Source organism: Equus caballus, chromosome 5 (assembly GCF_041296265.1).
Source record: "Equus caballus isolate H_3958 breed thoroughbred chromosome 5, TB-T2T, whole genome shotgun sequence".
Lineage (NCBI taxonomy): Eukaryota > Metazoa > Chordata > Mammalia > Perissodactyla > Equidae > Equus > Equus caballus.
Window position 1 is genome coordinate 44,459,427 of NC_091688.1, and position 24,787 is coordinate 44,484,213.

General features: G+C 45.3%; 1 protein-coding gene across 4 annotated transcripts in view; it reads right to left on the reverse strand.

Annotated features, from left to right (window-relative positions):
* Positions 1-751: 751 nt before the first annotated feature.
* Positions 752-24,787, reverse strand: part of TUFT1 (tuftelin 1) — a 33,975-nt gene continuing 9,939 nt past the window's right edge. Inside the window, exons 2-13 of one of the 4 annotated variants that reach the window (XM_003365031.5) lie at positions 19,641-19,715; positions 19,144-19,245; positions 16,476-16,562; positions 15,805-15,894; positions 14,256-14,321; positions 11,057-11,170; positions 7,755-7,883; positions 7,068-7,162; positions 4,879-4,984; positions 3,926-4,009; positions 2,924-3,018; positions 752-2,351 (exon numbers count right to left, since the gene is read on the reverse strand). In XM_003365031.5, coding sequence (XP_003365079.1) covers positions 2,288-2,351; positions 2,924-3,018; positions 3,926-4,009; positions 4,879-4,984; positions 7,068-7,162; positions 7,755-7,883; positions 11,057-11,170; positions 14,256-14,321; positions 15,805-15,894; positions 16,476-16,562; positions 19,144-19,245; positions 19,641-19,715 — 1,107 coding nt within the window. In that variant the 3' untranslated portion in view covers positions 752-2,287. The remainder of the gene's footprint in view (positions 2,352-2,923; positions 3,019-3,925; positions 4,010-4,878; positions 4,985-7,067; positions 7,163-7,754; positions 7,884-11,056; positions 11,171-14,255; positions 14,322-15,804; positions 15,895-16,475; positions 16,563-19,143; positions 19,246-19,640; positions 19,716-24,787) is intronic. The other 3 variants (XM_005610130.4, XM_001492357.7, XM_014739936.3) reach the window with 3 other exon arrangements.

Consider the following 24,787-nt stretch of genomic DNA (forward strand, 5'->3'; position numbering starts at 1 on the left):
AGAGAAAGAAGAGAGCCCGGCTGCCAGAAGACAAACCCAGGCCTGGAACAGAAGGTGGTTTCCAATGCTGTCTGAAGCCTGGGGTGTGAATTAGCTGAAGGGGGAAGAAAAGTTATAAGAGAAAAATTTATATTCTTTCAATTGAAGAAGAACGGGGTGCCAGAAGGGGAATGACCAGGGATGAAGGAGGTTGTATTTCCAGTTTCTTTGGTTCAGAGAAGATTTGTATAAATTTAGTTATGTCCCCGTTGAGCCCTGCAGTCAACTGCATTCTTGGCAGAAAGAAAAAAGATCATTGGACTAATTAAAGGATGCCCAGAGATAGCCAAAAACTGAACCCTTAAAGAGCTGCAGTCAGCATCTCCAGAGTGCTTTTCATTTCTGCAAAGGACGTGGAATTACTCATCTACCTCCAGTGCTGACTGGTCAATCTCTACGTAACCACAGGACTTCTGCCACTGACCAGTTCTTCTTTTCCAACTGAGGAGGAGATCCCACGTGGTCACCACCCAGACAGGGTCCAAGCTAAAGTTAGGGGCCACCTCCTACAATGAAGACTCAGACCACAGAGCTGAGCTGCTCCAGAGGGACATTCTAACTCCTCCGAATGCCACAAAGTCCTCATATCATAATATTGGGATGTCTGGACCAAACCTTCCAAATGTGGACAACAGGGTGCCCATCTTCAAGGGACACTGAAATTATGTTCTTTCATCCTCCCCAAAAAGTGAAAAGAAACCAGGCCAAGAGCTCAAAGAGACATATTAACATAATTTATTAAATTCACCATAGAAAGAATATGACAGAGAAAGAAATATCAGGACTAGAAGGGCCCATGGAGATCACCCGATCTGACCCCTTGTTTCACAAATGAGGAAGCTGCGTGAAGAACATCAGAACGCCATATGGACAAAGCCACACATGAGCCCAGTCTTGGAACACAGAAACACACAGATGTAGACTTCTGGTTTTGAGCCAGGTAGAACCTAAAGACTTAATCCACGTTTGTTTTTAATTTTTCTGTGTCCTACAGTGCCACATTCTGATGTGTGCCTCCTTCTTGAGGCTGTAGGAAGAGCCCTAAACAGAACACGATGAGTGGCAGGTCGTTCAGAGCCAAGAAAACAGATTACGGAGCAGAGGGGTGCAGAGGGGTTAGGGGAAGAACTCAGTCCCTCCCCAAGAGTCCTGATTGCCTTCTTTCCCCAAACAACACACAGACCCAGACACCTCAGGACAAATATACGTCCCTCCTGAGGTACAGAGCAGGTTAGGAGGAGGAAAGGAAAAAAGCAGGCAGAGGAAAGAGAGAAAAAGATTTATAACAATGTCATTCTGAAATCAACAAGTCCAGCGGGAGTGACATTTTCCCAGTGTTGAGCAAATGCAAACACTGAAAGAGAAGGCTGTAGAGCTCTACTATTAAATCTGTAGTGAGATGTAAGCAAAACACCAATAATTTAGCAAAATAAATACAATCAGTTTCACTGAGATTGATGAAACCCAGTGAAAACAGTTTTTAGGTTCTGAGTCAAGAAGACTGAGGTGTACCTTGCACTGCATCTTAGGGGAAACCCTAAGAGATTATAGGAGTCTTCACAGCAGAGAGAAGTCACATGTAACTGTCCGTGGCCCTAGAGGATCTTTCTGCTGAAAGCTACTCCCTGAATGGACATTCCCTTCTCCCCAGGAAGACAAGGCCATCCAGTCAAAGTCGAGGCTCACTGACTCTGACCAGGCCACGACAGGTAGCTGCATTGTCTAACTGTAGGAGACCTGGTCAGCATGCACTGAGGGTGGAGCAAGTAGAAAACAGTTTGTTGCTAAGAACTGAGCTGTGTTTGTGGAGGAAACTTCCTTCCCCCAGGACACTCTCCAATCACTGTGGACATCTGTGCCTCCAGCTTCTAGGGCTGAAGTAAATCTGGTCACCTCTCCCGACCTGATGAAGGCCTGGCTTCTGGGGCAGCTGCACTCCAGGCTACAACACAAGGGAGGCTCTGCTACAGAGAAGAATAGTAACTACAGGAATAAGGGTACTGCCCTGGCTCCTGCCAGCAGGATGCCGTCCTCCAAAAGGCTACAGCGCCCAGAGGGGTTGTCCATCCTCCATCCACCCAGCATACAGAGGACAGGAGTTTGGAAATGGCGGGACACATGAACCCCAAGCCCTGAGTGCAGCCAGGGAACAGTAAGGAGGTCAACACCAGTGCTAACAGCCTACAGGGGTGGTGGGCTTCTCCGCAGGCGAGAGGTGGCGGCAACAGCAGCATCCGTCTCCTTCCGCTCATGTTTCCACCACTCGGATGAGAGGCATGGGCTTTGGGCTGGGAGGCTTGGATATCCTAACGCTGAAAAGAAAGTTGGAAACACTGAGTGCTGTGTGGTTGCCCACCCCTCCATGTCTGCCTCTGGAATTCTACACTTCCATGTCGGCTGATCTCTTGGGTTCCAAATGCTTTGAAACAGTCATTGTCAGTGACATCCAAGAGAAGACTTGGGGGTGGTACTTTGTCTGATGGCAGGGGTGATGAAAAGAGAGAGGGTAGTTAAACAACTAAGAAGTGGGCATGGCTGTGATTCTTGATTTTTTCAAAGTCTTGGACTTTTGAGAATCTCTTAGAAACAAAAGCACCCGTCCCTAGAAATGTGCACATATTACACATATACAATCTTTGCATACAATTTCAGGGGGTTCATACACCTCTAGCAGCTGCTCATGGGCCTCCATGGGGTTGTGGTATCAGGCTCTGCTCTAACCTGGTCAGGAAAAGGTTCAGGTGGAGAATGGGTCAGATTAGACACTGAGAGAATAAAGTTGGATTTAAAGAGCCTTGTCCTTGCCTTAGCACTACAAGTTTCCCATAGCTCTGTCCTTTCCCCTACTGCCTCCCTGCGCCCCACTCCAGGCACGCCCACTCACCTGCCCAGGTTCTCCGTCTTGGCCCGGGTGCTGAAGTTGCCATGACTGACTTGTTTTTCTATCAGGTGTTCTATCCGGTCGTGCATCTCTAAATTCTACGATACAAGTCGTAAAGTTAGAACTGGCCTTTTTTTGGCTTGCCATTTGTCACATTTAACTAGCTTATTCTGGTCTCTCCACCTCTGTGTTTGTGCTGCTGCCACCCTCGCCCCTACCACACGTGCCACCACCAGGATGCCCTGCCTGTCGCCTCATCTTCACCACTCCAGATTGCTCTCTCCCTCCAGTACTTGCTCCAGCCTCCCTCCTTGAGGATGCGTTCCCTCAACAGCTCTGTGCAGCACTGATCATTTCCTGTACATAATTTCCTGTAGTCAGTTGAGATATTTACTTGCCTTTGTTGATATGCTTTTCTATAAAGTATCTTAGATCTTTTTTTTTTAAGTATTTTATCTCTACATCTAGACTGAAAACTCCCTGGAGATAACAACGCTGTCTCCCCTTTCTTTTTGTCTCCCCCACTACAAGGGATCTTCACACAGTGGCCACAAAGCAATCTTTAGGTAGTCAGCAGACAGCAAGGGCTCTGAGGTAGGCAGAAATTAGACCAAGAAGAACTCTTTAGCTAACTGAGCCCATCACCTTAGCCATGGAGGAGACACCACCTATAGAATGCCTCTTCCTTCAAAGCCCAGCTCCACTGTCAGCCCCACTGCTAAGCCCACATGGTCAGAATGAAGGGCTCACCTCCATGCTGCCATGGTCCGGAGCTCGCACCATGATGATATATCCCTTCAGAGGGGGGACGGTCTTACCATTGTTAGCAACTCCCTGAAGGTTCTCAGAAAACGTTTACTCAGCTGAACTGAAGATCAACCAACCATTCCAGATACTCACTTCTGAGCAGCAGCTAGACAGGACCAAGACCCCCCCTCCAGAACCTCTCTCTCCCTTATGTCCAGTCTTCTCTTCAAGAGCCTGCTCCCTGCCCAGTGCACACACCTCTGCTTCTAGGTAGGCAATTTTCTCCTTGAGCTCCTGGATGGTGGTGTCCTTTGACTGGATCACAGCTTTTGAATTCTGGAGCTGCAAAGATGTGGGAGAAACTGGAGCTCATTTTGAAATGACTCATTACACACTCATCAAACTTCGCCCTGCTGCTGGGGGAGCCAGCAGAGACAAAAGGCAGAGTTTTGCAGCTCTCACATGACTTGCTTAGCTCTTCTCTAAAAGCCTCATTCCAGTCAGTGTTAAACTCTCGATTATCCCCGGTATGGAGGTGGGGATTGTGAGGGGAACACCACCCTGATAATTCAAAATATTGGATGAGTTAAAAACATTCCATTTGACTTCGGGAAATACAAATTATTTATTCATTCAAGAAATATTTAATGAGTGCTTACTATATGGCAGGGGCTTCTCTAGACAATGGGAAACAGTAGTGAACAAAAAAGAAAAATCCCAGCCCTCGTGGAGCTGACTTGCAGCAAATATGCCCTCCCAAGGAAAGGGTCTAAAGGTCTCAAAACAACTCTGCAAACGGACGTATCCTGAGTGCACTACCCTAAAGTTCAGGTGGGGGAAGGCAGACAATCTGCCATGAGTTACAAGGCTGATAATCTGCACACAGATAAGTGAGTTTGTGACTTAATTACTCATTTACCAGCACTCTTCAGAGCATAAGAAAGACACACCTTTTCCTTTTTTTCCCATTGGAAAGCAGAAGGCAAGTGACCAAAAACGTAGGGGAAAGATGGGAGAAAAGCAAATCCTAATCATCCAAACCTGGTAATTGGTAGCCACAAATGTTTTATGGGCCACTTATGAATATAAGCCAAGCTCCCCAGGAGAATAAATAAATGAAGCGGAGACTTGGTAGGAAAACAGGGCTAGACTCAATGCAGTGACTTCCAGAGGCGGCAACCCAGGGCAGGGTAAGATCTGACCCTGCTTACCTGCTCTATCATTTGCCGGACTTTCCGCTGCTGGCTCTTAAGCATGTCATCCAAGTGGTGGATCTTCTCCCGCAACCCAGCCACTTCCTTTTCCAGGTTAGCAGCCCTGGCGATAAAGACCAGAAGGCTGAGGCAAGGGGAAAAGATGCTTTCTCTGCTCAGTCACAGGAAGAGCCTTGGGCTCAGGGGGTTTCCATCAGGTGTGATTCCCTCTGCCCGATTCCCCAGTGGTCTGCCCTAAGGAAGGGGGCGTACCTTAGAACGTCACAGTGGAAGCATCACTAGAGATCATCTAGTGCAAACAGAGAAACAAGCTCAGAAAGCTTAGAAGGGAGAAGTCATTCTGGATAGCTCTAGTGGGCAAAACTAGAACCAGCAGGTAGGCGTGCCAGGGAAGCCATTCTTATGTTAACACAGAAGACTTTCTCACTATTAAAGCTGTCAGAAAGTGGACTGCCTCATGTGTAATGAGCTCCTCACTCCTGGAAAGAATCAAGCAGGAGCTGGGATGATTATACCCAATACCATCAAGCTGTTGGCACAGATTTTTTTTTTTTAAGATTTTATTTTTCCTTTTTCTCCCCAAAGCCCCCCAGTACATAGTTGTATATTTTAGTTGTGGGTCCTTCCAGTTGTGGCATGTGGGACGCTGCCTCAGCGTGGCCTGATGAGCGGTGCTATGTCTGCACCCAGGATTCAAACCGGCGAAACCCTGGGCCACCGAGGCAGAGCACGCAAACTTAACCACCCGGCCACGGGGCTGGCCCCCATGGCAGTGATTTTATATCAAGAGGAAATTAAGATTTGATGATCCTGAAAGCCTCTTCACACAAGTCTGTATCAAAGTCCCCCAACGGCCACACACTGCAGTCTCCTCTGCATCTTTCAAGCAAACTGTGCCAACATCCCCAAAGGCCAAGTGACTGGGGAGAGTGTCCAGGAGTTCAAGGGCTTGGGGTACAATGCAAGCTGAGTCCCCCAACACCCTTCCTAAACTCCAAACACTCTAAGTTTCCACCCTCAGCTCTCCAGTGCCCTATTTCTCAGTCTCCTTTTATTTTAAAAAACCACCATTTATGATGCATAGCTACCACCTGCCATTCCTAAGCCTCGGTTTTAGATTATCTGGTCTTTTTGTTTCTCCTGCTCCTTCCTCTCAGTCACCTTCCTGTGAGCACCTCGACCACTGAGGAAGAGAGTGCCGAGTAATTTAAAACAATTCTACTAGGAAGTCGAGTCCAAAAGGAGGCTACAAGAAGATGTCTGCATCTTCCATGCAAGGCAGGCCTAGATTGAGGTATTCCCGAGGAAGAGAAAATGCCCCCAGCACACTGAGGGGTCCAAGAAGGCAAGGATTGTGTCTGTTAGTCTTGGAATGCCTTAGAAGGCCCTTCAGATAACGTCTATTGAACTTGAAAAAGTCCAACATATACAATGAAGACCAGATCCAACATGCTGTTAAATTTGATTCACCATTCCAGATCTTATTTATTAATTGCCAATGGCATAAAGAATTTCCAAATTCGTTTTCCGAATTCATGAAGGTCCAGGATGACCCAATCTTTGCACGTACGTTTCACTGGTCTGCGGCCTCTCATCCCCTCTAATCAGAGGGAATTTGCAAAACCCTCTAACTCTGGAGTAGAAAGGATTTCAGAGATCTCCTATCTATTACTGCTGACAGGTGGTTCTCAGTTTCTGAGTTGCTTCAAGTAAAAGGAAGTTCAGTATCTCTTCACGGAGATGGGTGCTGTATTTTTCACCAACACAACTTGTGAGGAAGTTATTCAATTTTACCCTCAAGTAGTTTCTAGTCGGTTTTTGTTTTGGGGGGAGAAGACTGTGGTGCCATAATGTCACACTCACATCCAGTGTAACAACCCGTGGAAGGAGGTGCTGCAACGGCCAAGGCTCTACCAGCTCTCACTTGACCTTCGCTCTAAAACTGTGACAGCCTTTGCTTTAGGTTATTACTCCACAGAAAATGAACTCCCCGGAGATGGCAGTCTCCCAAACAGTATCTCCCTGGGCAGGGCCCCACCCTGAGCAGGCACACTGTGAGTCAGAGCTGGAAGATCTGACATCAGCACCAGCTTCCTCTCCAGGTCTGGCCACCACGGGAGCTGCAGGCTGCATGGCCCACCCTCCCCTCCCTGCACCCCAACTTCATAGTGAACAAGGGCTCTTACTTTTCTTGTTCTGCTTGGCAGTCAACATTCTTGCTCCGAAGTTCCTCCAGGGCTGTCTCACCTTCCTTGACTTTCGCCAGTAAGGCCTGATGCTCCTGGACGGGCCAAAGAAAGAAAATCTAGAATCAAGAAATGGCAACAGTTTCTGCATTTGGGATGAAATGGGCACTAGGGCTGGGACTCAGCCCCTACTGGGCCTGGGACACCTGCCAAAAAGCAACAAGCCAAGCTGGTTTGATGGGGCGCCCTCCCCTGTCAGGGATAACCCTTCCCACCCTCAGCACAGAGAAACTTCCCAGCCTCACCCAGCTGCCTGGGTGGAGGAGAGCCTGGTCCTGTGTTATCCAGGCCCACCTGCCAGCTACGGCTGCCAATCCCCAAGAAACCAGGCTGCGTGGTTCCTTAAAAACAGCCTTCAAAAGCCCATAAAGGGCAGATGTACAAGAATCGGACTAAAATGGAAATGGGTTCGACTCTGGTTAGCAATGGCTGAAGTTAGATGAGAGAAAGACAGTCCCATTCCTTAAGGACTAAAAGGTACCCAAAGATATTTGCCAAAGGAAGCTGTAAAGTGTGCTTTTCTGGAGCCGCTCAGAAAAGAAGAGCTTCCACAACCATCTCAGTCAATCCCGGGGCACCTTCTGGCCCAGCAGTCTAGGCGCTGAAGAGCAAGACTTCAGAGGTTACCGTCTCCATTCCTAGCAAGCGCCTCTGCAACTCTCCAACTTCCGCCTCTTTCTGCTCCGCTCTGTCCTCCACTCTCTGAAGGGCCACACGACTCTGTTCTGCTTCTCTCTGGTACCGACTGAGTGTGACCTAAGACACAGGATGGGGATGTGTGAAGTTGGGGGAAGAAAAGAGCAGATGTGGATAAAACCCTTAGAAAAGAACCTAGAAATCTGGGTGCAGTGATGGGAGAAGGCAGGCAACTCTGATGAGTGCACCATCTCCCATTCACTGTTCTGGGACCACTCAGGGGACTAGCAGATTAACTCTATTTCCAGGGTTAACTGGCACAGTGTGAACTGAGCTTTACTTTAGAGTGACACCTGCAACCCACAAGTACCACTTTCCAGAGGGCTGACTTCAACATCCTCACCAGGCCTCCAGTGCCACCCAAGCTGAACCCAGCATTGTGGCTTTCCTACTAATGCAAATGCAAAGAATCCAGGAGAGGCTATCTCCACGTCCTTCCTTCTGTTTCCCTACTCTTCTTTGCCCTCACTTCAAACAATATCGCAGCCTGCATACAAGGCCAAACTGGCACCTGGAGGGGTACTAAACACCAGGAAGAATGTTTTTTATTTAAGATGATAAGCCAATTTGGAAAGGAAAGAAGCAGAATTTTAGAATGAAAAAGTAAAGTAAGAACTTGCCTTCTTTCCTCCGCATGCATTTTGCCAACTCATTATCCTTCAGGTCTCAGCTTAGACACTCCTTCCAAGGAGCCTCCAAGCCTAGGTGAGGAGCCCGCAGAGGACACATGGCTCTTCCCTCCTCCACCACTGAGCAGATTTTGCCTGGTCGCCTGTGTGCACCTCCCTGTAGACCGTCAGCTTCATGACGGCAGAGACTTTGGGCACCACTACATTTCCAGAGCTCAGCACAGTAGCCAGCACACAGTCACTGCTCCATAAAGTCATGAACGGAACTGATGTTCATCTAGACCAACCCTCCCCTTTCACAACTAAAGGTCAACTGACCTATTCAAAGTTATACAACTAGTGAATGACAGAGGCAATGCTAGAATCAGCTGCTGCATCATCCATTTCAATGCTTCCCAGTTACCCCACACTGACTCCCCAGTCACTGACTAAAAAAGAATCCAGGTAACCTCTAGAAAGTCTAACCAGCCCTGGGGAAAACACAACACCAGCAGCCAGTTTGTCTGGCTCCTCCCAAAGTCAGAATCAAGGAGGAGAAAGCAAAGCACAAAGATGATGTGTAATGGGACGTGTCCATGCTGCACACTAGCCCTCTCCACAGCAAACTCGATGCAAATCCTTCCTGACAGCAAGAAGCCAGTGGAACGAGAAACCCAAGCTTAATAGCAGGTTTTCAGGTAATTGACAATCTTGCCCTTCCTACCCCCAGGTTCAGAAAAGTAGACCAGAGAGTGTAATTCACTAGGACACTCTAAGAAAAGTCTTCAAATGTCTCATTTTATCCTGGAACAGGCCAGCCCCATGAGCAGGAACTTAAAAACAAGGCCTCTCATTTCTGTACATAAACACAGCACCTAGGCTGAGGTGTGCTCAGAGCACAGCGTTAACGGGCCATGGACTGATCCTGACCCACCCTGCCGTAAGATCACGGGAAAAAACACCCTCCCCTGCCACACCTGTCCCTGTAGCTCCATCCAGCCCTGCCCTAAAGGACCCTCTTAATCACAAGAGGCTGTGCCAAACACCCCACCAGCAGGAACAGCCCAGAGCGCACTTCCTATCACGGGTGGGTGCTACAGACCATGGGGTTGAAAGGCAGCCCCTCCTAAGAACCTGTGGGCATGTGACTACATGTCAGGAGCCTTCTGGCCTCAGGTTTTACTCAGGACACTTACTCAAGCTTTGAAACCCAGGGTTAGCAGAGCCCTCTGTGTGTAGCCGAAACTGACCCCTTTATAATACCCCTCGATGCAGAAATTTCTTTCCAAAATTCACAGTCGGGTTAGTGCTACAGCCTCAACCTTCCCATCCTCCTGTTCTGCTCCAAGAAAGTAGGGAGTAGCTGGTCGCCAAGCAGATACATCGCCGACCAAACTATCCAAACTGTAGAATCTGAAATAGATGCAGCTGACTCCTTCACTGTACAGCTTTCTAGTTCTGAGACCAAACTAATCTTAGTATTACCTCAAGTCCAAACTATTTACCCCTCTTGTTAAATTGACCACTAAGAAAAATACAGGACATCTTATGTTTCCAAAACCCTTTAGAGTAATGAATATATTTACATATATTATCTCACTCAATTCGCACACCAAACTTGTGAGATATATTTCATGATCCCTTTTTACAAAAGTTGAAACATGCTGAGGGAGGCTCTACTTGCACAAATAAGACTTCAACTACTCTGTAGGCAGTTGATCCTGCTCAGCGCCCTTCTTCCTCACCCTCAATCTTCCTCTCAAAAATTCTCTTAGTTCCATGAAAAAAAAGAGTTCAGGCTGGCCTTACTCTCTTCGCCAGCTCCTGGCATGCCTGGGCAGGAGATAATCCTGTCATTACATATTTATGACATAAAAAATACTTTCCATGTGGGTGAACAACAGCAGATAACAGATGGTTAATCTTACACAGACTAGTTAAAACAAATGCCCAGTGTTTGCCCAATGTACCTCATTTTATACTCAAAGAATTTTCCGGAAAGTATAGAAGACATCACACTTAATACTGGGGCGCTTTCACTCTCTCTGTATAGACTTTTGTATTTTTTTAATCTTCTATGATAATCTAGTATTTCTTTTATAACAATAACTGAGATACACTTTCAAGATCACAAAGCCAAGGACATATCTAAAGTCATCTGATTCATGGGTACAATTCTTTCTATGACCACACAGATTCATTCAGTCCACACTTACAAGGAGCCCACCTCATACCAGGTATTGTGCCAGACACAGGGGATGCAGTGGTGAACTTGACAGCAACAGTCCTTGCCTTGGTGCCTAGAGCCCAGTAATTCTTACTGTGGTACTTAAAGAAATGACTTCTGAATTACCTGCTATCCCAGACCAGCACCACTGCTCAACTACAGTAAAGCAGAGGATCAAAAGCTGACTTTCAAACTATGGGCTAGTCTTGGACAGCAAAAACTGTAAATATCCAGAAGAGGGAAAAGCAGATAGGAAGTGCCCTAGGCCTCAAAGCCTCGCCTTTCCAGTTGATGGCACCCAGCCAGAAAGATGGGAAGTCTATACCGAGAAAGTCACTGGCGCCTGTATCCACTGGCTGAACCCTTAGGGTACCTTCTCCCTAAATCCCACATCTCACCTCAAAAGCCACACGGTCTGACTCGTGCTGCCGCTCAGCCTCCTGTAGCTTAGCAAGCAAGTCCTGCACAGTCTTCCTCAAGCTCTCAACATCTTCATTTATACAGATGTCCGCCTAAAGCCAGAGCAGGGAAGACAAGGTGAAGCCAATATGTTTGTAACTGGGTAAGAGAAGGTCCCCTCAACATGCATACTTGTTTAGACCATCTTGTCCAGACCACCCTCCCTAAAGAATTCACATCAAGGGGAGAGTTAGTCTTACACACTCAGGAGTTCTGAATTATTCATACGGAAATACTCTCTTCTCTTCATACCCTAAAGAACTCAACTAGCATCAAATCACCCGATTATTTTAGGACACACTCAGTAATTTCTATACATGTATCAAGTGACTGATTAACAGACAGGTTTAGGGGCCGGCCCCGTGGCCGAGTGGTTAAGTTTGCACGCTCTGCTTTGGTGGCCCAAGGTTTCACCAGTTCGAATCCTGGGCGCAGACATGGCACCGCTCATTAAGCAACATTGAGGTGGCGTCCCACATGCCACACCTAGAGGGACACACAACTAAAAATATACACAACTATGTACCGGGGGTCTTTGGGAGAAAAAAAGGAAAAGGAAAATCTTTAAAAAGAAAAACAAAAAAACCAGACAGGTTTATGCTGTCCTCATGTGTGTGGCCCTCAGACTCAAGCTCTCTGAGAGCAGGGACCACGTTCCCCAGGGGCAGGGACTGTGCCACACCCATCACAAGGGGCGCATCCCAAAGGCACATCTTTCGTTGTTCTCTGCACCTAGCACAGAGATTGGCACATAAAGGGTTACCGATGGACAGGCAGGTTTAGGACAAAGGCACCCAGTAAGTCCAGGAATCTGATTTGATGTAGGCAAAGGTGTCTCAACAAGGTTACTATGAGTCTCTCTCCAAGACACACCCAATCGTGGGTTGGTGGTTAGGGCTGAGCTGGCAAGTAGGGTCTCGCCCCCATCTCTGCTGAACAGGTACGAGATACTTCAGTTACCAGCTTCCTGTGAGCCTGACAGAAAAATCTCCCCGTCTTGCACAGTGGGAAGCAGCAAAACCTTCAAACCAGAGCACAGAGCTCTTAATGAGGGGGAGGGTGACAGGGTCCCAGTCACTGGGTCATTACTGAGTCCCGTGGGCCTTCATTTCTTTATCTGTGAACTGTGAGAAGATGCCTCCTCACGCCCTGCCTTACAGGCTGCTTCAAAAATAAGTAAGATAATATCCGGTAGGGCTTGGAGCTTGTGAGAAGAAAGAGGCTGAACAGATAACACCAGGGGTTGTTATAACTTGTTGCCAACAGCATATTTGCCAAATATGGTGATTCAGGAGAAGAGAAAAATCCAAACTGCAAAACTAAAGTGAGGGGTAGAATCACAACATTCCCAATCTAGCCGTCAATAGGTTATAGCTCCCCTATGTCCAGACCTATGCTGCTGGGCAGGTGAGAATGACCTAGAAGGCCCCGGGAGCATAGCTATTATGTTTATTTCAAATGATGTTCTCATAAGACTATATAGTGACATGGAAAATCTGCATTGATATAGTACGAAGAGAAATAAGGGAGTTATAAAACTTTACATGTAGGAGTTAGAAACAACAAACTAGATTTTAACACAACAACGTAGATAGAACCTAAAAATAGGTGTTGGATTAAAAAAGAAAAAACAGAAATATAGCACAAGCCCATTATGAAAACTGAAAACATATGTCATAGGCATATTTAAATGATATATTAAATATATTAGAGTGAGTACCTTTTAGCGGAGGAGGGGAGAGGAAAAAAAAAGTAAAACCAGTGAGAGGCCTTCATGAGACCAACGATGATAATGTGCCCCGAACTGATGTGTAGGTCTGATTCAACTCTGCACTTGACGGCCAAAAAGCCCAATCCAGGGACTGGCCCCGTGGCACAGTGATTAAGTTCAGCATGCTCTGCTTCAGCAGCCCTGGTTCACAGGCTCGGATCCCAGGCACAGACCTACACCACTCATCAGCCCTGCTGCAGCAGCAATCCACATATAAAGCGGAGGAGGACTGGCACAATATTAGCTCAGGGCTGGTCTTCCTCAAGCGAAAAAAGAGGAAGATTGGCAACTGATGTTAGCTCAAGGCTAATCTTCGTCCCACACAAAAAAATAAAACAAAACAAAAATATCCAATCCAAAAAAATACCCACCCAAGCAAAGAAACAAATACAAAGAAATGCTATATACAGTATAATCTCAGTATTGTAAGTATATATTTGCACTGAAGGAAAGACAAAGGAAGTTTCACCAAACTGTGTTTTCTCTCTGGGTAAATTACAATTGATATTTTTTCTTTCACTTTTCTGTGTTTCTGAATTTTCCAAATTTTCTACAATAAGCATATCTTATATTACCAAATAATCACAAAAAATATAGTAACAAATGTCATTTTTTAAAAAGTACAGCCATGTTATTTGTCAATTATACCTCATTAAATCTATAGAAGAAAGTGAAAAAAAAAAAAGTACAGCCATGGCAGGAAATACTACGTCATTACTCAAAAGAATGAGGTGGATCCACATGTACTAACCTGGAAAGAAGGCTATAGTATAGGCTTCAGTTTAAAAAAATAAAAAAACAAGCAAGGAATAAGGTATTTATCATGATCCCGTATTTGTGAAAAATGGGTGTATATTATATACATACATTGATACATGTACATATGGGACGTGTATATATCAATATATATATGTAGGGTAGTTAAATATGGTTGCCTGTGTATAGGAAAACACTCTAGAATATTGGTACTCAACTCTGGTTACATTAAAATCACCTGAAGAGCTTTTAAAAGTCTTGATGCCCCGGTCACATCTCAGCCCAATTAAATAACCGTCTCTGGGGCTGGCTCACAGGCACCGTATCCTTGAAAGCTTCCAAGGCCACTCGAGTCGGCGGTGAAGGCTGAGAAGCGCCACTCTAAAGGGTCCACCCGCTTCAATCTGTCAACAGTGGGTACTTCCAAGGAGTGGGATTGGGGAAGAAGAGTTTCTGCTGTATATGTTTCTCCATTATTTGAATGTTTACAGCCAGTAAGTACTACTCTGACATTTGGCGAGAGAGAGGAAGCAATAACCAAAGGGATGAGGGAGCAGGATCTCCTGCCTCCTTGCTAAGTAGCAGTTACCACTGTTTTCCCTGTCACCTACCTCAGGCGGGCTGCTACACAGGGTCGTGGGACTCTGACTCAAGCCGTTTGGCTTTTCTAGCACCACCTGTTCAAAGAAAAATAAAACTGGTGGTTAAAACAGTCCCAAGCAACCAACTTCGAAATATTATTCTCCTGAGATCTCAAATTTTAGAAAGAAAAAGAGAGAGAGAGAGAGAAGGCGGCAGGGGAGCAGAGAGAGGAAGAAGAAGAAAAGGGGAAAAGGACTTCCAGTGTTCTGTGGGAACATGGAACGGAGAGCGAGTGGAGAAACATGTGTGGCCTTGAGAGGGAACACTCTAGCCTTGTAGGGAGGATGAGGGAAACTTCAGCTAAAACCTTTCAGCAGACTGGAAAATACGCAGGCTCACTCCTCCCAGATCAGGGAAAGCAAGCAGCTGCCCGTCACAGTCTCCCTTGCCCCTCAGGGATCCTGACAATGTTTACAAAGTGTAAATCAAAAGAGGAAGCAGCATTTGCTGCAATTCTTTCCAACCCAAAGCCTAATTATTTATCACATGACTGCTGGTTTGTGGAAACAAGGGGCCTGGACTTGGGGCCTGTCTCCGAGCACATGAGTTTCTTCAGTCACCTGACAAAGCAGCTCCACCAGCCAGATGTGAGCTCAGGCAGTGCAAGTCCTACCTTCAGCCAAAGCAAAATGAAAATTACAGGGAATCTGCCACACAAGCCTAGTACAAACCCAAGCCAAAGAGGAACTTTGCTGGCACCAGCTGCTAGGTCACTGTTCCCCTCAGGAGAATGAGAGCAGGGGCGAGGGGGTCGAAGACCACTCCACCCAAACCAAATGCAAATGAACGAGATACAGCTCAGAATCTAAAGGAGGATGAGGGTGAAGTCATGGAAGAAACAGTTCTGCTTTGAGGACATTTCTATCCTCAAATTTTAGAAAAGCTGAAAAGCAGAATCCCAGGATTATGCATCCCAAGAAGCCTTCTCCAGTCAATTCAGTCTAACAAACATTTCCTGATGACCTTCTGCATCCCAGACCCTGTGCTGGGTGTGGGGATATAGAGATGGGAGGCGAACCCTAACCTTGAGGAGTGTCCCACCGCAGGGTAGAGACAGCTATATATACAAGAGCTAAATAACAGACAAGGACCAAGACTTCCAACTTACACTGCAGGTATCACTCAAATGAAGCAAGATCAACTTATGAGAAGTTTGGATTTATAGGTGATTGTCTGCTTTATAAGACTTTATATTACAAAAAGATTGAACACAGAATCCTTATAGATAAGTTTTGTCAATAGCTTAACAATAATCTTATTTACATAAATTCAGTTTTTGTACAGTGTTTTAGGAACAGGTGTACTTATACAGAGGCTGCTATGTGGAAATCCAAGAGCCCATCTGCTGGAGAGCCCTAACAAGGTTGTAAGTGCTCAGAGAAGCCAGCACCACCTCTATTCCCTCCTTTCCTGGCAGTGATGTTAGATTCAGCACCCACTGGGTGACTGGTAAATGGGACTGCCCGGCACAACCCCACCTCCTCAGTGGGGACCCAACCATGGATCATTTCCTATTACCTCTATCTCCTGTTCATGGAAAGAACCTCCTGGATCCCTGTCGAGCTTGCTACTTATATCCTCCCGGAGCTTCTGCAGGCAGTTCCTGGCCTGGGAGGGGAGGGTGAGAAGCTTTAACTTTGGGATAGGGAAGAAGAGCACATCAACTCACCATCCCCAACCTGCACTCCTATGAGTCAGGTGCAGTTCTAAGCACTGGCCGGGGGAAGGAGGGACCCTAGTCAAGTAGGGCTGCAGGCCAGTCCCTCCTACACAAGCAACAAAATAAACAAAACCCCTGCACTGTGGAGCTAACATTCTAGCTGGTGAGACACACAACACAAAATACAAATAAAACATGTAATATGTTATATGGTGACAAGTGCCAAGGAGAAACATTAGCCAGGGTGAGAGGTAGGAAAAGCTGGAGAAGCAAGGCTGGCAATTTAGATAGGATGGCTGGGGGATAGTCCTAGGCATATGGTATTTAATAAGTACTTGTTGATTAATGGATTGGTATTAATGGAAGGGTAAAAAATAATGTTTGACACATTAAGGGGCATGGTGGCACTTTGGAGACACAAAGGGAGCAGAAGGGAGAAAAACTGGAACCAAGAAAAGAAGGAAGCCAAAAAAGTCTGAGGTTTAGAGAAGTGACCTAGGTCACTTCCACAGAGGGATGGGGTGCCCACCTCCTGGATGTACTGGACCTCACTCTTCAGCTGGTTAATATTCTTCTCATGGATCATCTTGTCTCCAGACCTCCCCTTCAAGTACACCTGAATTAAGGAAAATAACACTGTTTAGTTAAGAAATCTCTAGTTAAATTAATTCCACACAGGCAGCCTCATACACTGCTGGTGGGAGAGTAAACTGTTACTGCCTTTTTAAAGAAGAAAATTAGCCCTGAGCTAACATTCACCACCAATCCTCCTCTTTTTGCTGAGGAAGACTGGCCCTGAGCTAACATCTGTGTCCATCTTTCTCTATTTTATATGTGGGACACCTGCCACAGCATGGCTTGATAAAAGCAGTGTGTAGGGCCACGCCCAGGATCTGAACCAGTGAACCCCAGGCTGCCAAAGCAGAGTGCGTGAGCTTAACTGCTACACCACCGGGCAGGGCTCAATACAATAAAAATACACTCAACTGTTTTTGACAAGGGTGCCAAGATAATTCAATGGGGGAAGAACAGTCTTTTCAACAAATGATGTTGTTAAAAATGGATAGCCACATGCAAAAGAATGAAGTTGGATCCCTTCCTCACACCATACACAAAAATTTATCCAAAACGGATTCCAGACCTATTCGAAGAGCTAAAACTCTTAACTCTTTGAAGAAAATACAGGAATAAATCTTTGTGACCTTAGGTTAGGCAAAGACTTCTTAGATACAACACCAAAGCACAAGCAACCAAAGAAAAAAATACATAAATTGGAGTTCATCAAATTAAAAACTTTTGTTTCAAACTGACATCATAAAGAAAGTAAAAAAGGGGGCCAGCCCCATGGCTGAGTGGTTAAGTCTGCGCACTCTGCTTCAGCGGCCCAGGGTTTCACCGGTTTGGATCCTGGATGTGGACATGGCACCGCTCATCAAGCCATGCTGAGGCAGCATCCCACATGCCACAACTGGAAAGACCCACAGCTAAAAGTATACAACTATCTACTGGGGGGATTTGGGGAGAAAAAGCAAAAAAAAAAAAGATTGGCAAGTTGTTAGCTCAGCTGCCAATCTTTACCAAAAAAAAAAAAAAAGAGTAAAAAAAATGAAGAAAGAAAGAAGGAAAAACTCACATAATGAGAACAAAACTTTTAAACATTTCCAAATCATATATCTGAGAAGGATCTAGTATGCAGAATATATAAGGAACCCTTACATCTCAAGAATGCAATTGAATTTTCAAATGGACAAAGGATTTGAATAAATATTTCCCCAAAGAAGATACACAAATGGGCAATAAGCACATAAAAAGATGCCATTAGGGAAATTAAAACTAAAACCTCAATAAGATACCACTTCACATTCACTAGGATGGCTCTAATCCAAAAGACTGGATAATAATAAGTGTTGGTGAGGCTGTAGAGAAATTGGAACCCTCATACACTCCTGGGAGGAATGTAAAATGGAGCAGATGCTTTGGAACAAAGTCTGGTAGTTCCTCAAAAGATTATACATAAAGTTACCATACGACCTAGCAATCCCAGTCTTAGGTATATACCAAGAGAATTGAAAACATATGTTTACTCAAAAACTTGTATATGAATATTCATAGCATCATTATTCATAATAGCCAAAAAGTGGAAACAATCCAGAAAGTAGATTGGTGATTGTCAGGATTGGAAGGAATGACTGAAAATATTCTGGAATTAATAGTGGTGATGATTGCACAACTCTGTGAATATACTAAAAACCACTGAATGGTACACTTTAACTGAGCCAACTATAGGGTATGCAAATTATATCTCAAAAATCCGTTTTTAAAAAAGAAATAACAGGGGCTGGCCCAGTGGTGCAGTGGTTGAGTTCACGTGTTCCACTTCAGCAGCCCAGGGTTCGCGGTTTGGATTCCGAGTGTGGACATGGCACCACTTGGCAAGCCATGCTGTGGTAGGCGTTCCACATAGAAAGTAGAGGAAGATGGGCATGGATGTTAGCTGAGGGCCAGTCTTCCTCAGCAAAAAGAGGAGGATTGGCAGCAGATGTTAGCTCAGGGCTAATCTTCCTCAAAAAAAAAAAAAGAAAGAAATAGAAATTGTTTTAACTTTTAAAAAGAAGTTCCATAAACACACTTCCTATCTGTCGCCACAATCTCCAGCAGCTAAACATAGACAGTGGATAGGCACCTAGAAAGGTCATCCCATCAATCTCTATGCCTGGGACTGGGTTGCAGCAGAGTCCCCACAGACTGACTGTGCTCTCCTGCTGCTAATTAAGATCTTTCCAGGAATTAGCATCGGAGGTCTGGTTCTTCCCAATCAAACCACAAGCTCCCTCTGGCAAAGTCAGCCGCTCCTTCTCGCAACAACAATCCCTTACTTTTACAGTCTACTCCTGGTATAGGTGCACTTTTGCCAGCCCTGTAGAGTGGGCCTTATTATCATCCTTTCACGGACAATGAGAGCTGTGGTCTGGAGAGGTGACATTAGCTTGCCCAAGATCAGGTCACTCCTGGGTGGCAGGATGTGTCTGCGGTCTCTGTACCACAACAGAGGCTACACAGCATGCTGCTCTGTGCAGCTCCAGAGGGCTACCCTGGTCCTCGGATTACAGAAAGCACATTGCATGGGCTTCCCTTGCCCTAGCCCTGAAGAGGGAGAAAGAGAGGAGGGAGAAAAAGTGGAGGTGAACTAAGCTTACCTTAATGATCTCCTCATGTCCGTTGTTGGATTCCACCAGCTCTGAGGCCAGAGAATGACTGGTTGAGCGGCCTGACACCATAGCATAGGTCTTCCTGCCCGCCTGCCAGAAAGAGAGAGAGAAGTGGGTCAGAAATCATATGACAAGCCCAGAACTTCTAGACCTCAACAAATGCAGAAGACTTGCTCCTCAAAAAACGTGAAGGGTTAGTCTGATTTTCCCCTCCAAAAATTCATTTCAGAACCTCTACCAGAAGCCACACTGCAGCAAGAACACCAGATGGGGAAAATTAGTAGAATGAGGTTAGTTTTAATTTTAGTGGGGGGTCTCACCATCCCCCAAAGCAACGCACAATGCTGAGGTCAGCTGGGTGTGTCTGAAAGGAGATGCTCCCGAGCAGCAGCAGAGAAGGCTCCAGGCAGCACTGGAGGAGGGGTCAGCAGCAAGGAAGAACTGGCTGAGGGGAGGGGGCCTCACCCCACCAGAAACCTTGATACCTTCTGGGCTATGTGTTCAAGTTCATCTCCTGTCAGTTCACTCTGGAGAGTCAGCCTGAGAATGTCCACGCTGCCCTGATAATGACAATGACAGCAACAACAATCCCTTACCTTTACAGTCTACTCCTGGTATAGGTGCACTTTTGCCAGCCCTGTGGAGTGGGCCTTATTATCATCCTTTCACGGACAATGAGAGCTGTGGTCTGGAGAGGTGACATTAGCTTGCCCAAGATCAGGTCACTCCTGGGTGGCAGGATGTGTCTGCGGTCTCTGTACCACAACAGAGGCTACACAGCATGCTGCTCTGTGCAGCTCCAGAGGGCTACCCTGGTCCTCGGATTACAGAAAGCACATTGCATGGGCTTCCCTTGCCCTAGCCCTGAAGAGGGCATCCTTGGATAGACCATCCCCAATCCAGAATTTCTGCACCTGACAGCCAACCAGGAAGTGACTGATGCACTTTACAAGACTGGGATATTTTTCCTGAACCAAACTGTAGGAGGGTACCTAAATCCAAATGCCTATTTCTATGAACCACTTAAAAATTACCCAAATGAAAGCAGGCTAGACAGTAGGTATTTATCTTGATATCAGCCTAATTTCAAAGGAAGAAAAGAAGGGGTTTTTTCATAACTCAAAGAAGGGTTAAAAAACACACTGTGGGAAAAATAGAAAACCTAAGGCGAAAAACATGTGGTAAGAGGAAAAAGTAGGGGCCTGGAGATTTGGGGATATAACACCATTGAGAGAGGGTCAGCAATGCAGAGTGGACCAGAGACAATAACCTGTGTTATGTGTAGTGGTGGACGACAGGCCTAGCCACTCTGGGCTTGGCTTAAGTGTCTCTAAGGCTCCTTCGGCTTCAATACTGTGACAGCATGAAAGGGAGTACATGCCTCTCCCAGGCAATGAAGGGAAGACAGGTGCTGAGCTACCCAAGGAAGAGAGTAGCCTTGACGTCGTCTGCTCATCCTTTGCCTTGAGGTCCAGAAATATAAACACTATCCTACCTTTAACAGGTTTTAAGGAACCCTCCTAACCTTCCACATGTCTGATGGAAGGAAAGGAGGAAGAAAGGATGGACACTGCCCAGCACAGTGGGAGAAGGTTCTCTGGGCAGGAAACAGTCCTTCCTACACAAGAAAGAGCAACTTAGTGGAAAATAAATCAGAATCTGTGGTCAGATACTTAACTCTCAGTGTTCTCACTGTAAAATGGGAATACTACTACCCAACTGAGGGTTTCTTTGTTGAAGATTAACTGAAAATGTCTGGAGATTGTTCTCTGCCACGTAAGAGAGAGACACTCAAGTATCAGCCTCCTCCCACTTCTTGGAATGAATCCAATTTAGGAAAGACAGGAGACACTATCACACGGCCCTTAAGCCTTCCCAATCCTGGCAATGTAGCTGATTTTACAAAAAACACTTAATTCTTACCAAATAAAAGCCAGATCCTTAGTGTGGCATTTAAGGCTCTCCATGGTCTGGCTCAACTCACCTGTCTTGCTACTGCTCCTCATTGCCCTGGTCCAATACATCTCATGCTTTCCCACTTCAGTGATTCTGCTCTCATCATTTCCTTTGCCTTAAAAGTCCTTTCTTCCCATTTTCACCTGGGGCGTCTGCAAGTCCCTCAAGAGTTCACATTCAAACGCCACATCTTCCATGCCGCTTCCCTGCATCCTGTGGGAAACACACCCTCCCGTCCCTGAGCTCCCTGAGCTCCCTCAGCATCACGGGCCTCCTATGGCACCCGCCTCTCGGTTATGTGTGTTCCATGAGGAATTGCCCCTTCTAACTGTTAACTCCTTGTGGGCTGCTGTCTGCCATAGGCCTTAACACAGGTAAGTATTTTCTGAATGTACAGTGAGCACTGCATGACACCTAGGTCAGGAGAACATCACAAAAGAAAGAAATTATTTCAAAATAGCCAGAGTGGTTGCCAACTCTTTTTCCCCAGGACACAGGCATGTACTTTGATTAAAACACCATCTCCCCATACTTGGAGGCAGTTGGAAAAAGCTGGGGCATCCCTCAGCCAGAACAAAGGAGTTATTAGCCAATGAAGATCATCAACTCCAGGATATTTCATGAACCCAGGCATTCTAACCGGAAGAGCACAGACAATTGGGCTGAAATAGGGCCCTGAGAGGCTATCTCATCTATTCATGTCATCAGAACTCCAGATGGAGAGGAGAAAGTGGGCAAGTTGAAAAAGTACTCAAAGAAATAATGGCAATTTCTAGCCAAAAACTAGAAATTACCCAAATGTTCATCAAGAGTAGAATGGATAGGGCTGGCCTGGTGGCACAGCGGTTAAGTGCGCACGTTCCGCTTCAGCGGCCTGGGGTTTGCCGGTTCGGATCCTGGGTGCGGACATGGCACTGCTCATCAAGCTATGCCGTGGCAGGCGTCCGACATATAAAGTAGAGGAAGATGGGCACGGTTATTAGCTCAGGGCTAGCCTTCCCCAGCAAAAAGAGGAGGATTGACAGATGTTAGCTCAGGGCTGATCTTCCTCAAAAGAAAAAAAAAAAAAGAGTAGAATGGATAAATTAATTGTGATACAGTCATACAATGGAACATTGTGCAACAATGAAAAAGAGTGAACTATTATTGTACATGCAACATGGATGAACCTCAAAGAAATGTTAAGCAAAAAAATTCTAACACAAAAGTATACTATATGATTCCACTTAGATAAAAAGTATAAAAACAAGCAAAACCAATATATGCTTTAGAAGCCAGGAGAGTGGTTACCTTAAGTCAGGATAGTGGTTACCCTTGAGGGAGAAGGGTAGGTAATGACTAGAAGGGGACAAGAGGGGGCTTCTGTGGTACTGGTAATGATTTTGTTTCTTGATCTGGATGCTGGTTAAAGGAGTGTGTCCAGTTAGTGAAATTACTTGACTGTACTTTTATGATATATGCACTTTTGTATAAGTATGTTATTGTTAAATAGAATCTTTTTTTAAAAAAACAAACAAAAAATTTAAAACTCCTTATAGCATTAAAATCCCCTCATGATCAGGCCTATCACTGTCTATACCACACAGAGTCTTGACTCTCACCAGTACCCAACCTGTACCCTACGCTCTGACTATCCCAAACTTTCCTGACTCAACTGTAGGAAGGCATCTAAATCCAAGTCTCTCTTTCTCTTGATGTCTTCCAGTGCAATACGTGCTCCCCCTCCCAGAGGTGCACATGTTTTCTCCTGCTGGGTCATCCCCTCCATCCCGCCTCCTTAGAGAATTCCCACTCAGCCTTCAAGTCTCAGCTTCAGCATCCTTTCTCTGAGGGTCCTACCCTAGCAATCCTCGGTCAGAGCCTGCTCCCTGTACCTGCTGCACTCCACATATGCCACACTGTAACAGTGACCCTACTCCTTCATAACTGCTTAGTCCTGCACCTCCCCTGGTCAAATCATAAGCTCCCCGAAGACGTGGAGAGCTTGTTTAGCCAGTGCCTGGTCTAGAGTAGGTTCTCAAAAAATATTTCCTGCAATCAAAACTACACTAAGATACCACCTTACGCCTGTTAAAATGGCTATAATCACTAAGGCTAAAAATAACAAATGTTGGAGAGGGTGTGGAGAGAAGGGAACCCTCACACACTGCTGGTGGGAATGCAAACTGGTGCAGTCACCATGGAAAACAGTATGGAGATTTCTCAAAAAACTAAAAATAAACCTACCATATGACCCAGCTATCCCACTGCTGGGTATCTACCCAAACAATCTGAAATCAACAATCCAAAGTAACACATGCACCCCTATGTTCGTTGCAGCACTACTCACAATAGCCAAGACATAGAAGCTACCCAAGTGCCCATCGACTGATGATTGGATAAAGAAGATGTGGTATATATATATATACAATGGAATACTACTCAGCCAGAAAAGAAGACAAATTCATCCCATTTGCAATAACATGGAAGGACCTAGAGGGAATTATGCTAAGCAAAATAAGCCAGTCTGAGAAAGTCAAACACCAGATGATTTCACTCATATGTGGAATATAAACAAACACATGGACAAAGAAAACAGTTCAGTGGTTACCAGCGGAAGGGGGGTGGGGGGTGGGCACAGGGGGTGAAGGGGAGTACTTATGTGGTGACAGTCAAGAAATAATGTGCAACTGAAATCTCACAATTTTATTATGAACTCAATAAAAAACACATATATTTGCTGCATCAATTCCAAGTGACGTGGTCAGGGAATTTTCTTAATTCTTTTTCTTTTGAGAAACTCAGTTCAATTTAAAGAAGCAGTATGGAATACTGGAAAAAGTAGACATGAAAAGGAAGGAAAACAAGAAAAAAATGAGCAAAGGCTAAGAAAGGCAACTCTAAGAAGAAATAAAAGTAACTAATGGATATATGAAAGATGCTCAACCTCACCAGCAACCAGGGAAATCCAAGTTGAAACAATAATGAGTTATCATTTCGTGGGGAACTTCATTAAACTTACAGATGTAAAGAAGTGTAAAGATAAGGGGAGTAGAAGTATGTTCACAGAGCACTGCTTGCAATGGCAAAACACTGGAAACAACCCGGAAGGTCTACTGACAAGAAAATGGATGAATAAACTCTGACGTATTAGTACAACGAACTAATGTGAACTATAGCTACATGCATCGACATGAAAGAATCTCAAAATTAACGTTAAGTTAAAAAGTAAGCTATAGAATACAGGCGATGCCACGTATGCAAAGTACAAACTAAGCAATATATTACTTGAACATATAAGAAAACTATAACAAAAAAGAAAAACACAAAATTCAAGACAGTGATCACTTCTGTGGAGGAAGCAGAGGGTTATGAACTAGGAAGGACCCCGGGGGCTTCAAAAGTATTGGTAATGTTCTGTTTCTTAAGCTGAGTGTTCAGTACACAGGTGGCCATTTTATCGCTATGCTTTAAAACGTCCCAAATATGCAAGTCTTCTTTCTTGCTTTTCAGTAAAGCAACTGACTTTTAATCCTGTAGAAATATCAACTGAATGTCAAATATTAAAGATACTGATACCATCCAGGATTGATGAGGATGCTGGGAAAAAGAGTAATCTCATACATTGTTAGAGAGAGGGTAAATTTATAAAAGCATTTTTGGAAGCAACATTAATTTAAAAATTGCATATTCTGTA